At 39.5% G+C, this 12,931-nt stretch overlaps 1 protein-coding gene across 2 annotated transcripts in view; it reads left to right on the top strand.

Moving 5' to 3' along the window:
• Nucleotides 1-12,931, top strand: part of FOLH1 (folate hydrolase 1) — a 72,743-nt gene that overhangs the window by 29,663 nt on the left and 30,149 nt on the right. For both annotated transcript variants that reach the window (XM_070783132.1, XM_019955217.2), the window contains exon 7: nucleotides 2,783-2,876. In XM_070783132.1, coding sequence (XP_070639233.1) covers nucleotides 2,783-2,876 — 94 coding nt within the window. The remainder of the gene's footprint in view (nucleotides 1-2,782; nucleotides 2,877-12,931) is intronic.

Raw genomic sequence — 12,931 nt, 5'->3', positions numbered from 1 at the left:
TGACTACACTAAAACCTTTGACTATGTGTATCACAACAAACTGTGGAAAATTCTGAAGGAGATAGGAATACCAGACCACGTTACCTTTCTCCTGAGAGACCTGTATACAGGTCAAGAAGCAACATTTGGAACCAGACATGGAATAACAGACTGGTTCCAAATCGGGAAAGGAGTACATCAAGATTATATGTTGTCACCTTGCTTATTTAACTTATATGCAGAGTACATCATGTGAAATGCCAGACTAGATGAAGCACAAGTTGGAATCAAAATTTCCAGGAGAAATATCAATAACCTCAGGTATACAGATGACACCACCCTAGTAGCAGAAAGCAAAGAGGAACTAAAAAGTTTTTTGATGAAGGCGAAAGAGGAGAGTGACACAGCTGACTTAAAAACTCAACATTCCGAACACTAAGATCATGGCATCTGGTCCCATCCCTTTATGGCAAATAGATGGAAACAGAGGCAGATTTTACTTTCTTGGGCTCCAAAATCACTGCAGATGGTGACTGCAGCCATGAAATTAAGAGATGCTTGCTCCTTGGAAGAAAAGCTATGACCAACCTAGACAGCATATTCAAAAGCAGAGATATTACTTTGCCAACTAAGGTCTGTCTAGTTAAAGCTCTGGTTTTTCCACTAGTCATGAATGGATGTGAGAGTTGGACAGTAAAGAAGGCTGAGTGCGGAAGAATTGATGCTTTTGAACTTTAGTGTTGGAGAAGACTCTTGAGAGTCTCTTGGACTGCAAGGAAGTCAAACCAGTCAATCCTAAAGGAAATCAACTTGGAATATTCATTGGAAGGACTGATGCTAGAGCTGAAGTTCCAATATGTTGGCCATTTCATGTGAAGAGCCAACTCATTGGAAAAGACTCTGATTCTGGGAAAGATTAAAGGCAGGAGGAGAAGGGGATGACAGAGGACAAGATGGTTGGATGGCATCACTGACTCAATGGACATGAGTTTGAGCAAGCTCTGGGAGATGGTGAAGGAAAGGGAAACCTGGCATGCTGCAGTCCACGGGGTCGCAAAGAGTTGGACACAATTGAGCAGCTGAACATTAACAATAAATTTCTTGTGATTTGAAATTTTGGAGAAAAAAATGGAAAAATAGCTTTTATTTTTCTTAAATCTGGAGAAATGACAGGATATGTGTTTTTATTTTGAGGTAGAGTTTACATGTAATAACATGCAAAGATCTTAAGCGTTAATTCACTAAATTAAAAAAGTTGTATGTATCTGTGTCACTCAAAATAAGATATAGGACATTTCTGTGACTTCAGAAAGTTCTCTGGTGCCCATTTTTGGTCAGTTTTTACCATAGCCCCACCCCTAGAAGCAGCCATTTTCTGATATCTTTTGTCATTCATTAGCTTGGTTTTGAGCTTCATATAAATTGAATCAGATTATATCTGTTCTTTTGTGTGTTGACAGAAAATCAAGTAACAGTCAAGCTAAGAAGAAAGGAAAGATAATGTTATTTATGCCAAACTGAGGAGTATAACCCAGGGAACAGATTCTCAGAAGCTCTGAGAACTGTTCCACTGGTTGGGAGTTAGAGATGCAATTTTATATGTTTTTGAGAAAAGAATTTATGCATCATACTGACAGATTAGATTTGTACATTAAGTTGACCAAAGATATTTTGATCTAGTAATGCATGAATAGAATAAGCCTTTGGTCAATACTATTCCATGTATGGTGTGAAAAAGAAATATTAACCTTAAAATGTCAATACTGACATCATAAGAAAGGATTCATTTTTCTCAGAGGTTGGTATTATTCTACTTTGAGGAGGTCTGGTTAATGTACTATGCAGATGCACATTTCACACTTGCAAAGACTGCCACAAACAGAGCATGTTATCCTTTTTCCTTCTCAGTTTAATTGTCTTGTCATAGAAAAATCTGTGATTTTTTTCCTCATCATTTGTTTTGCTGCATTCACTCAGTATAACAAGTAGAGATTAGTCATGTTATTGTGTGTATTGATAGTTCCTTCCCTTTAATTGCTGAGTAGAATTCTATTATGGGACTCCTTTATAAATTGCTTATTCATTCTCCTGTTTGTGAACAGCAGGATGGTTCCCAGTATTGGCTACCCAGATTCAGCTGCTATGAGCAGTCTTGTGCAGGTCTTTCTGTGAACATGTTTCTGTCTTTCCTGGGTAAATACTAGGAGCGTAGTTGTTGTGCCATAGCGTATAATTTTCTGCATAATATTAATTTTCAAAGAAGTTGTTTAAAGTGACTGTAAAAGGGGGTGGCGGCGGACGCCAACGGGGAGGGGCGGGCCCGGCCCGGCTCGGCCCGGCCGCCCGCGCGCGGCTAAACATTTTAAAAAAATAAAAAATAAATAAAAAATAAAGTGACTGTAAAGAGTATATACACTCTTAGAAGAAATGTATGAGAGTTTCAGTTGCAGCACATTTTTGTTAACATTTGAAGCTGTCTTTTTAACAGTTCTAGTATATGAAATTTAAAAGTGTGTTTAGTGTGATTTGGCTCAGCTGGTAAAGAATTCTGCAATGCAAGAGACCTGGGTTTGATTCTTGGGTTGGGAAGATGCCCTGGAGAAGGAAAAGGCTACCCACTCCAGTATCCTGGCCTGGAGAATTCCATGGACTGTATAGCCCCTGGGGTTGCAAAGAGTCAGGCATGACAGTGACTTTCACCTTATTATTATTGTTATTTTTTTGACTTTCACCTTAGTGTGATTTACAGAGAACATTTTGAAAGGGACTCCATTTTTATTAGAAATATGTTCAACTTTTTCAGAATATGCTTATAGACGTGAAATCGCAGAGGCTGTCGGTCTTCCAAACATTCCTGTTCATCCAATTGGATACTATGATGCACAGAAGCTCCTGGAGTAAGTTTGTAAGAAACAAGCAGATGGCTATTTGAGTAATTCTCTTTACCGACATTCTTCAGGTGTCATGCTTTTGTCTTCATTATTCCATACCAAAGTTCTCTGTGGTGGGTGGAATATACAATTTTAGCACTGTTTTATACAACAGTGATTCTAATCCGGGATTTGCTTTAAATACTGATAATAAAGTGAAATACCACCATGAAAGTGAGTCTTTCCAGATCATCAACTTCAGGGATTGTAACAATCATTTGATCCACTGCGCTTTTTTTCTTTTTTAGTTTTTTAAAAAACTAATTTATTTTAATTGGAGGTTAATAACAATATTGTAGAGGTTTTTGCCATACATTGACATGGATCAGCCACGAGTGCACATGTGTTCCCCATCCTGAACCCCCCTCCCCGCTCCCTCCCCATCCCATCCCTCTGGGTTGTCCCAGTGCACCAGCCCTGAGCACCCTCACTTTGGCATCGAACCTGGACTGGTAATCCAGTTTTGAAACATGATAATATACATGTTTCAATGCTATTCTCTCAAATCATCCCACCCTCACCTTCTCCCACAGAGTCCAAAAGTCTGTTCTTTATATCTGTGTCTCCTGTGCTGTCTGGCATATAGGGTCATCGTTACCATATTTCTAAATTCCAGATATATGCATTAATATACTGTATTGGTGGGTTTCTTTATGACTTACTTCACTCTGTATAATAGGCTCCACCTTCATCCACTCATTAGTATTGACTCAAATGCATTCTTTTTAATGGCTGAGTAATAGTCCATTGTGTATATGTACCACAGCTTTCTTATCCATTCACCTGCTGATGGACATCTAGGTTGCTTCCATGTCCTGGCTATTGTAAATAGCGCTGCAATGATCATTGGGTTACATGTGTCTCTTTCAATTCTGGTTTCCTTGGTGTGTATGCCCAGCAGTGGGATTGCTGGGTCTTCCGGAAGTTCTGTTTCCAGGTTTTTAAGGAATCTCCACACTGTTCTCCATAGTGGCTGTACTAGTTTGCATTCCCACCAATAGTGTAAGAGGGTTCCCTTTGCTCCGCACCCACTCCAGCATTTATTGTTTGTAGACTTTTTGATAGCAGCCATTCTGACTGGCATGAAATGGTACCTCATTGTGGTTTTGATTTGCATTTCTCTGATATTGAGTGATGTTGAGCATCTTTTCATGTGTTTGTTAGCCATCTGTATGTCTTCTTTGGAGAAATGTATGTTTATTTCTATGGCCCATTTTTTATTGGGTCCTTTATTTTCCTGGTATTGAGCTGCATGAGCTGCATGTATATTTTTTACATTCTTTGTCAGTTGTTTCATTTGCTATTATATTCTCCCATTCTGAAGGCTGTCTTTTCACCTTGCTTATAGTTTCCTTCGTTGTGCAAAAGCTTTTAAGTTTAATTAGGTCCCATTTTTTAATTTTTGCTTTTATTTCCATTACTCTGGGAGATGGGTCATAGAGATTCTTGCTGTGATTTATGTCAGAGAGTGTTTTGCTTATGTTTTCCTCTAGGAGTTTTATTTTTTCTGGTCATATATTTAGATCTTTAATCCATTTTGAGTTTATTTTTGTGTATGGTGTTAGAAAGTGTTCTGGTTTCATTCTTTTACAAGTGGTTGACCAGTTTTTCCAGCACCACTTGTTAAACAGATTGTCTTTTCTCCATTGTATATGTTTGCCTCCTTTGTCAAAGATAAGGTGTCCATAGGGCATGGATTTACCTCTGGGCTTTCTATTTTGTTCCATTAATCTATATTTCTGTCTTTGTGCCAGTACCATACCGTCTTGATGACTGTGGCTTTGTAGTAGAGCCCGAAGTCAGGCAGGTTGATTCCTCCAGTTCCATTCTTCTATCTCAAGATTCTTAATTTGTGAAATTATTTGTTCTAGTTCTGTGAAAAAATACCATTGATACCTTGATAGGGATTGCATTGAATCTATAGATTGCTTTGGGTAGTATACTCATTTTCACTATATTGATTCTTCAGATACATGAACATGGTACATTTCTCCATCCATATATGTCATCTTTGATTTCTTTCATCAATGTTTTATGGTTTTCTATATATAGGTCTTTTGTTTCTTTAGGTAAATTTATTCTTAAGTATTTTATTCTTTTCGTCACAATAGTGAATGGGATTGTTTCCTTAATTTCTCTTTATGTCTTCTCATTGTTAGTGTATAGGAATGCAAGGGATTTGTGTGTATTAATTTTATTTCCTGCAACTTTACTATATTCACTGATTAGCTCTAGTAATTTTCTGCTAGTATCTTTAGGGTTTTCTATGTAGGGGACTTGTCATCTGCAAATAGTGAGAGTTTTATTTCTTCTTTTCCAATCTGGATTCCTTTTTTTTCTTTTTCTTCTCTAATTGCTATGGGTAAAACTTCCAAAACTGTGTTAAATAGTAACGGTGAGAGTGGGCACCCTTGTCGTGTTCCTGATTTTAGGGGAAATGCTTTCAAGTTTTCACCACTGAGGATAATATTTGCTGTGTGTTTATCATATATGGCTTCTATTATGTTGAGGTAAGTTCCTTCTATGCCTGCTTTTTGGGGAGTTTCTATCATAAATGGATGTTGAATTTTGTCAAAGGCTTTCTCCATGTAGATTGAGATAATCATATGGTTTTTATCTTTCAATTTGCTATGTGGTGTATCACATTGATTGGTTTGTGAATAGTGAAGAATTCTTGCTTCCCTGGGATAAAGCTCACTTGGTCATGATGTATGATCTTTTTAATATGTTGTTGAATTCTGTTTGCTAGAATTTTGTTAAGCGTTTTTGCATCTATGTTTATCAGTGATATTGCTCTGTAGTTTTCTTTTTTGTGGCATCTTTGTCTGGTTTTGGTATTAGAGTGATGATGGCCTCATAGAATGAATTTGGGAGTTTACCTTCCTCTGCAGTTTTCTGGAAGAGTTTGAGTAGGATAGGTTTTAGCTCTTCTTTAAATTTCGTTAGAATTCGCCTGCGAAGCCATCTGGTCCTGGGCTTTTGTTTGTTAGAAGATTTTTGATTTCTGTGCTTGTGATGGGTCTGTTAAGATTTTATGTTTCTTCCTGATTCAGTTTTGGATAGTTATACTTTTCTAAGAATTTGTCCATTTCTTCCAAGTTGTCCATTTTATTGGCATATAGTTGTTGATAGTAGTCTCTTATGAGCCTTTGTATTTCTGTGTTGTCTGTTGTGATCTCTCCATTTTTATTTCTAATTTTGTTGATTTGATTCTTCTCCCTTTGTTTCTTGATGAGTCTGGCTAATGGTTTGTCTATTTTATTTATCTTCTCAAAGAACCAGCTTTTAGTTTTGTTGATTTTTGCTATAGTCCCCTTTGTTTCTTTCTCACTTATTTTTGCTGTGATTTTTATGATTTCTTTCCTTCTACTAACTTTGGGGTTCTTCATTTCTTCTTTTTCTGCTTGTTTTAGGTGTAGAGTCAGGGCATTTATTTTTCTCTTTTTTCTTTAGGTAAGCTTGTATTGCTATGAACCTTCCCCTTAGCACTGCTTTTACTGAATCCCATAGGTTTTGGGTTGTTGTGTTTTCATTTTCACTTGTTTCCATGAATATTTTGATTTCCTTTTTGATTTCTTCTGTGATTTGTTGGTTATTCAGAAGTGTGTTGTTTAGCCTGCATATGTTTGTATTGTTAATAGTTTTTTTCCTGTAGTTGACATCTAATCTTACTGCATTATGATCAGAAAACATGCTTGAAATGCTTTCAATTTTTTGGAATTTACCAAGGCTAGATTTATGGCCCAGAATGTGATCTATCCTGGATAATGTTCCATGTGCACTTGACAAAATGGTGAAATTCATTGTTTTGGGGTGAAATGTCCTATAGATACCAATTAGGTCTAACTAGTCCATTGTATCATTTAAAGCTTGTGTTTCCTTTCTAATTTTCTGTTTGGTTGATCTATCCATAGGTCTAAGTGGGGTATTAAAGTCTCCCACTATTATTGTGTTACTATTAATTTCTCTTTTCATACTTGTTAGCATTTGCTTTCAGTATTGAGGTGCTTCTATGTTGGGTGCATATATATTTATAATTGTTATATCTTCTTCTTGGATTGATCCTTTGATCATTATGTAGTGTCCTTCTTTGTTGCTTTTCATGGTCTTTATTTCAAAGTCTATTATCTGATATGAATATTGCTGCTCCTGCTTTCTTTTGGTCTCCATTTGTGTGAAATATTTCTTCCGCCCTTCACTTTCAGTCTGCATGTGTCCCTTGGTTTGAGGTGGGTCTCTTGTAGTTAGCATATATAGGGGTCTTGCTTTGTATCCATTCAGCCAGTCTTTGTCTTTTGGTTGAGGCATTCAACCTATTTACATTTAAGGTAATTATTGATAAGTATGATCCCATTGCCATCCACTTTGTTGTTTTGGGTTCAATTTTATAAAACTTTTCTTTGTTTCCTGTCTAGAGAAGATCCTTTAGCCTTTGTTGAAGAGCTGGTTTGGTGGTGCCGAATTCTCTTAGCTTTTGCTTGTCTGTAAAGCTTTTAATTTCTCCATCATATCTGAATGAGATCCTTGCTGGGTATAGTAATCTAGATTGTAGTTTTTTCTCTTTCATCACTTTAAATATGTCCTGCCATTCCCTTCTGGGCTGAAGAGTTTCTATTGAAAGATCAGCTGTTATCCTTATGGGGATCCCCTTGTGTGTTATTTACTGCTTTTCCTTTGCTGCTTTTAATATTTGCTCTTTGTGTTTGATCTTCATTAGTTTGACTGTTATGTGTCTTGGGGGGTTTCACCTTGGGTTTATCCTGTTTGGGACTCTCTGGGTTTTTTTGGATTTGGGCGGCTATTTCCTTCCACACTTTAGGGAAGTTTTCAACTATTATCTCAAGTATTTTCTCATACCCTTTCTTTTTGTCCCATCTGGGACACCTATGACTCGAATGTTGGAACATTTAACATTGTCCCAGAGGTCTCTGAGGTTGTCCTCATTTATTTTAATTCTTTTTTTCTTTTTCCCTCTCTGCTTCATTTATTTCCACTGTTCTATCTTCCACCTCACTTATCCTATCTTCTGCCTCAGTTATTCTGGTTCTGTCCAGAGTCCTTTTGATTTCAGCTATTACCTTATTTGTTATTGATTAACTCTTCTTTATTTCTTCTAGGTCCTTGTTAAACATTTCTTGCATCTTCTCAATCCTTGTCTCTAGTCTATTTATCTGTAACTCCATTTTGTTTTCAAGATTTTGGATCATCTTTACTATCACTGTTCTGAATTCTTTTTCAGGTAGACTTCCTATCTCCTCTTTTGTTTGGTGGGCATTTATCATGTTCCTTTACCTGCTGAATATTTCTCTGCCTTTTCATTTTGTTTGGATTGCTGTGTTTGGGGTGCCCTTACTGTAGGCTGGAATTCATGGTTCCTGTTTATTGTGGAGCCTGCTCCCTGTGGGTGGGTTGGACTAGTGGCTTGTCAGGGTTTCCTGGTTTGGGGAGTTTGCACCTGTGTTCTGGTGGGTGGAGCTGAATCTCTTCTGTCTGACGTGCAATGAAGTGTACAGTAATGAGATTTAGGATGTCTATGCGTTTGACATGGCTTTGGGCAGCCTGTCTTTTAATGCTCAGGGCTTTTAATGCTTCGCTGGAGAATTAGTGTGGTATGTTTTGCACCGGAACTTTGGCATTTGGGTGGAGCTTGGTTTCTGTGTAGGTATAGAGACTTTTGGGTGAGCTCTTGTCTATTAATGTTCCCTGGAATCAGGAGTTCTCTGATGTTCTCAAGTTTTGGAGTTAAGCCTCTTGCCTCTGACTTTCATTCTTTCTCTTACAGTAGCCTCAAGACTTCTCCATCCATACAGCACAGATGATAAAACATCTAGGTTAGTGGTGAAACAATTCTCCACAGTGAAGGACACCCCAGAGAGGTTCACAGAGTTACATGGAGAAAAGAAGAGGGAAGAGGGAAATAGAGGTGACCAGGAGGAGAAGAGGGGAAGTCAAAAGGTGAGAGAGCAGTCTAGCCAGTAATCAGTTCCGTAAGTGCTGTCCACAGTCTGGAATACCCAGAGAGATTCACAGAGTTAAGTAGAGAAGAGAAGGGGGAGGGAGGAGATAGAGGTGACCTGGGGGAGAGTCAAAAGGGGAGAGGGCAATCAAGGCAGTAATAACATCCCTAATTAAAAATCGATACTGGAGATTAGATTCTTAAAGGTACAAAATTGATAACAAATACCAAAAAGCAAAGATTAAAAATCTAGAGTAGAGGTTAGACTCTCAAACATACAATATAAAAAACACAAAGCAAAATCAATCACAAAATTAAAAAAGCATATATATACGAAATTTGCTTTAAAAGTAGGTTCTTCTGTTTGCAAGGTAATAGTAGGTTATAAAAATGAAAATTAAAGGAATTATAAATAACTTAAAGTTAAAAAATTAAAAAGTGATGGTAGTAAAAATATATCTAGGAATTTCTCTGGAGCTGTTGTGGGCAGTGTGGGGTGAGTTCAGTTGCAGATAGTTCCTTTTTCCAGCTTGTACTTCTTCTCAAGGTCTATAGGCCCCTCTAATGCTTAGTCAATGTTAGCTACAGGGTTTTAATGTGTTGCACCTGTCACTTCCAGAGCAATTACCTCCTCTTTGTTTATTTTGCTTCCTCTGTTTTCAAGTCTCTTCAGTGTCTAATTTGCACCCTGACACAAGGCTCACTTGTTCAGTTGTGTTGTGGGGAGGGAGGAACACTGTAAACAAATATTGCTGGCATGTGTGAGGAGTGCTTGCAGTGTGTGGACCACACTGGGTTTGCACCAGCTCATGGAAGTGTGTGCTTCCCAGGTCTACACTGTTCAGGCTTCAGGGTGCTCTGCAAAGGAACTGTCCAAAGCGGGCCCTGCGTATCGTGCACTTCCTAGGTCTAAGCCGCTCAGGTTCTTGGGTACTCTGAAGGGCACAGACTCAGTTGGGCCTGCGTTTTGTGCTCTTCCCAGGTTCAAGCAGCGTAGGTGACCAGGTGCTTCGAGAGTGCACTGTCCCAGGTGGGCTGTGCATCTTATTCACCTTCCTGTTCTTGGCCGCTCTGTTTCCTGGGTGTGCTGTGAGAGCACCATCTCAGGTGTGCCGTGTGTCTCCTGTGGAGAGCTGATCTCAGGCTGCGACCCTCCTGGCAGATGTCAACCATCCAGGATCCCAGGAAGATGTGGTTAGCAACTGGGAGCCTGCTCACAGTTTGGTGGAGAATGCCATCTCTGGGGCTGAGATTGCCCCTTGCCTTCCAGCTCTGCTGTCGCCCACCTGCCTCTCTGCCTCCAGCATGGGGAGGGGCCTGTGTGCAGCCGGCCAGCTCTCCTTTGGTATTCATTCAGTCCTTTGTTCTGTGAGCAGGCCAGGCTGCACATTAGAGCCTTATGCAGGAAAATTCAAATTTTTTTTTTTTTTCTTTCTGGTGATTCCACAGTTTGAGTTGCTATCTGATGTTAGCTCCCTCAGATTGTCCTCAGGGCATTCAGGCCTGGTCCTTACCCTAAGCATGCAGACTGTGCTTCCCTGTCCAGCCCCCACTCACTTGTGGCAGACATGAGCATCTGTGCTACTTCTCTACTGACAGTTGTGCTTAGCCGTGTATTCTGTGGGTTTTTTTTTTTTTTCCTCCCAGTTACGTTGCCTTCTGAGATTCCAAAACTCCCCACAGACCCACCTGTGAGAGGGTTTTCTACTCTGTCAAAACTTCTCCTTCAGAACTCCCTCCCAGGACAGGTCTCCATCCCTAACTCTTTTGCCTTTCTGTCTTTTATATTTTGTCCTACCTCCTTTCAAAGAGAATGTGTTGCCTTTCTGGGTGCCTGGTGTCCTCCACCAGTGTTCAGAAATTGTTTTGTGGACGTTGCTCAGCATTTAAATGATCTTTTGATGAATTTGTGGGGGAGAAAGTGGTCTCCCTGCCCCATTCCACCATCTTGGGACCGCCTCTCCACTGCATTTTTTTAAATTAATTTTTGGCTGCGCTGGGTCTTCGTTGCTGCACATGGGCTTTCTCTAGTTGCTGCAAGTGGGAGCTATTCTTCTTGCGGTTCATGGGCTTCTCATTGTGGGACTTCTCTTGTTGAATAGCAGAGGCTCTAGAGCAAGGATCAGTAGTTGTGGCTCGTGGGCTTAGTTGCTCTGCTGCACATGGAATCTTTCCAGATTAAAAAATCAAACCCACATCCCCTGCATTGGTAGGAGGATTCTTAACCACTGGACTGCCAGGGAAGTCTGCTCCACTGTGCTGAAGCATTGTGCTAAATCTATCACCCTACTTGTGTCAGGGCCATGCTTCTACTAGATGCTCCCCGTCAGGAACTAGATGCCGCAAGGATGTTAAATGAGGCCCATTACTGGGAGACATGGACTCCTCTGATGGGAGGGATAGAAATGCTGAGAGCAAGGCTCTTGGGATTCTGCCACCAACACTCTTCTCTCTTTTACTCTCTACCTGGCTTTCTTGGCCTTTCCTAGCACCCTTGTTATTTCTTTCATTGGCCTTTCCCCTGATAAATCTCTTACTTATTGAATTCTCTTATTGACTACTTTTTCATGGACCTAGAATAACACCCTTTGAAAGCATCTTCCATTGATTATCATCTTAATTCATTCCTCTTCCTCCTCTGCTTTCATCACTGAAGCTTCTTCAAACTTGTTATTGTTTAACCTGATGTTGGAACTCTTTCCTCTTTCCTGTCCTGCTTTCTACTGTCTTCCTGTTGTTTCTTCTCCATTACTCTCGAGCAGGGTTCAAGAAGTCATCGCTGATTTCTCTAGTGATTTATCACTAGAGACCAAAGCATTTGGCTAATTTCTTTTCTTTGAATTCAAGGCAGTCTTAGTAACTATTTTAAAATGTATCAGAAAACTTTTCATGACCTAGTGCAGTGCCCTCATTGTAGGTGAGGAGGCTGTTATCAGACAGCTGGAGGAATTTGTCCAATTTAACGAGGTTTCCCAGGTGGTGCTAGGGGTAAAGAACCCACCTGCCAAGGCAGGAGGCATAAGAGACTTGGGTTCAATCCCTAGGTGTGAAGATCTCCTTGGAGGAGGGCATGGCAACCCACTTCAGTATTCTTGCCTGGAGAATCCCATGGACAGAGGAGCCTGGTGGGCTGCAGTCCATAGGGTCATGAGGAGTTGCGTATAACTAAAGCTACTTGGCATGCACTCATGCATGGTCCATTGAAGGGCAGATTAAGGAACAGCACCCTGGTCTGTTTTTCTTTTGAACTCTTAACTTTGCCGTGTGGGTTAAGGCTCAGGATAGAGCACAATTTTTGAGGGCACCATGGACTATGTATTTGTCTAAATATAGAGTCTAAATATTCATTACATTTAAAAGATGAATGTGATTATAGCATTACTTGTAATAGTGGAAAACTATAAACAATACAGAACTTCAATCATTGATAAGTAGTTAAATACATTGCTATGATAGTACATGAAGCTATTAAAATATATATTGTACAAGAGTATTTAATGATGTGGATATATGCTTATAATATAGTATTGAATGGGAAAAACAGTTTCAAAAATATGTATGGTGGTGGTTTATTGGCGATGTCGTGTCCAACTCTTTTGTGACTCCATGGACTGTAGCCTGTCAAGCTCCTTTGTCTGTGGGATTCTCCAGTCAAGAAGACTGAGTGGGTAGCCATTCCCTACTCCAGGGGCTCTTCCTGACCCAGGAATCAAACCTGGGTCTCCTGCATTGCAGGCGGATTCTTTACTGACTGAGCTATGAGGGAAGTCCATAATTCTAAATGCTGTACAAAAGTAAACCTGTATTATTGTAGTTAGAAGAAGAATGCATGGAAGGAAAAAAGTAGGGATTTTATGGAATTAGACGTGAGGTTTGTTTAATCTAGTGTCTACCGTTTGACTAGGGTAAACTAGTCAAATTTGGCTGTGCTCTAACTGTGTTACTACAGTAATTACTTAATGAAAAAATTACCAAATGTGTTTAAGTCAGCTTTAGTAAGTCATTTTGTAAATGCAGTCATTAATATCATAACTGCTGTGGAAGTATACTTTGCATTCAAGACAGT

Source organism: Bos indicus, chromosome 29 (genome assembly GCF_029378745.1).
Source record: "Bos indicus isolate NIAB-ARS_2022 breed Sahiwal x Tharparkar chromosome 29, NIAB-ARS_B.indTharparkar_mat_pri_1.0, whole genome shotgun sequence".
NCBI lineage: Eukaryota > Metazoa > Chordata > Mammalia > Artiodactyla > Bovidae > Bos > Bos indicus.
This window is presented reverse-complemented; position numbering and strand designations above follow the sequence as displayed.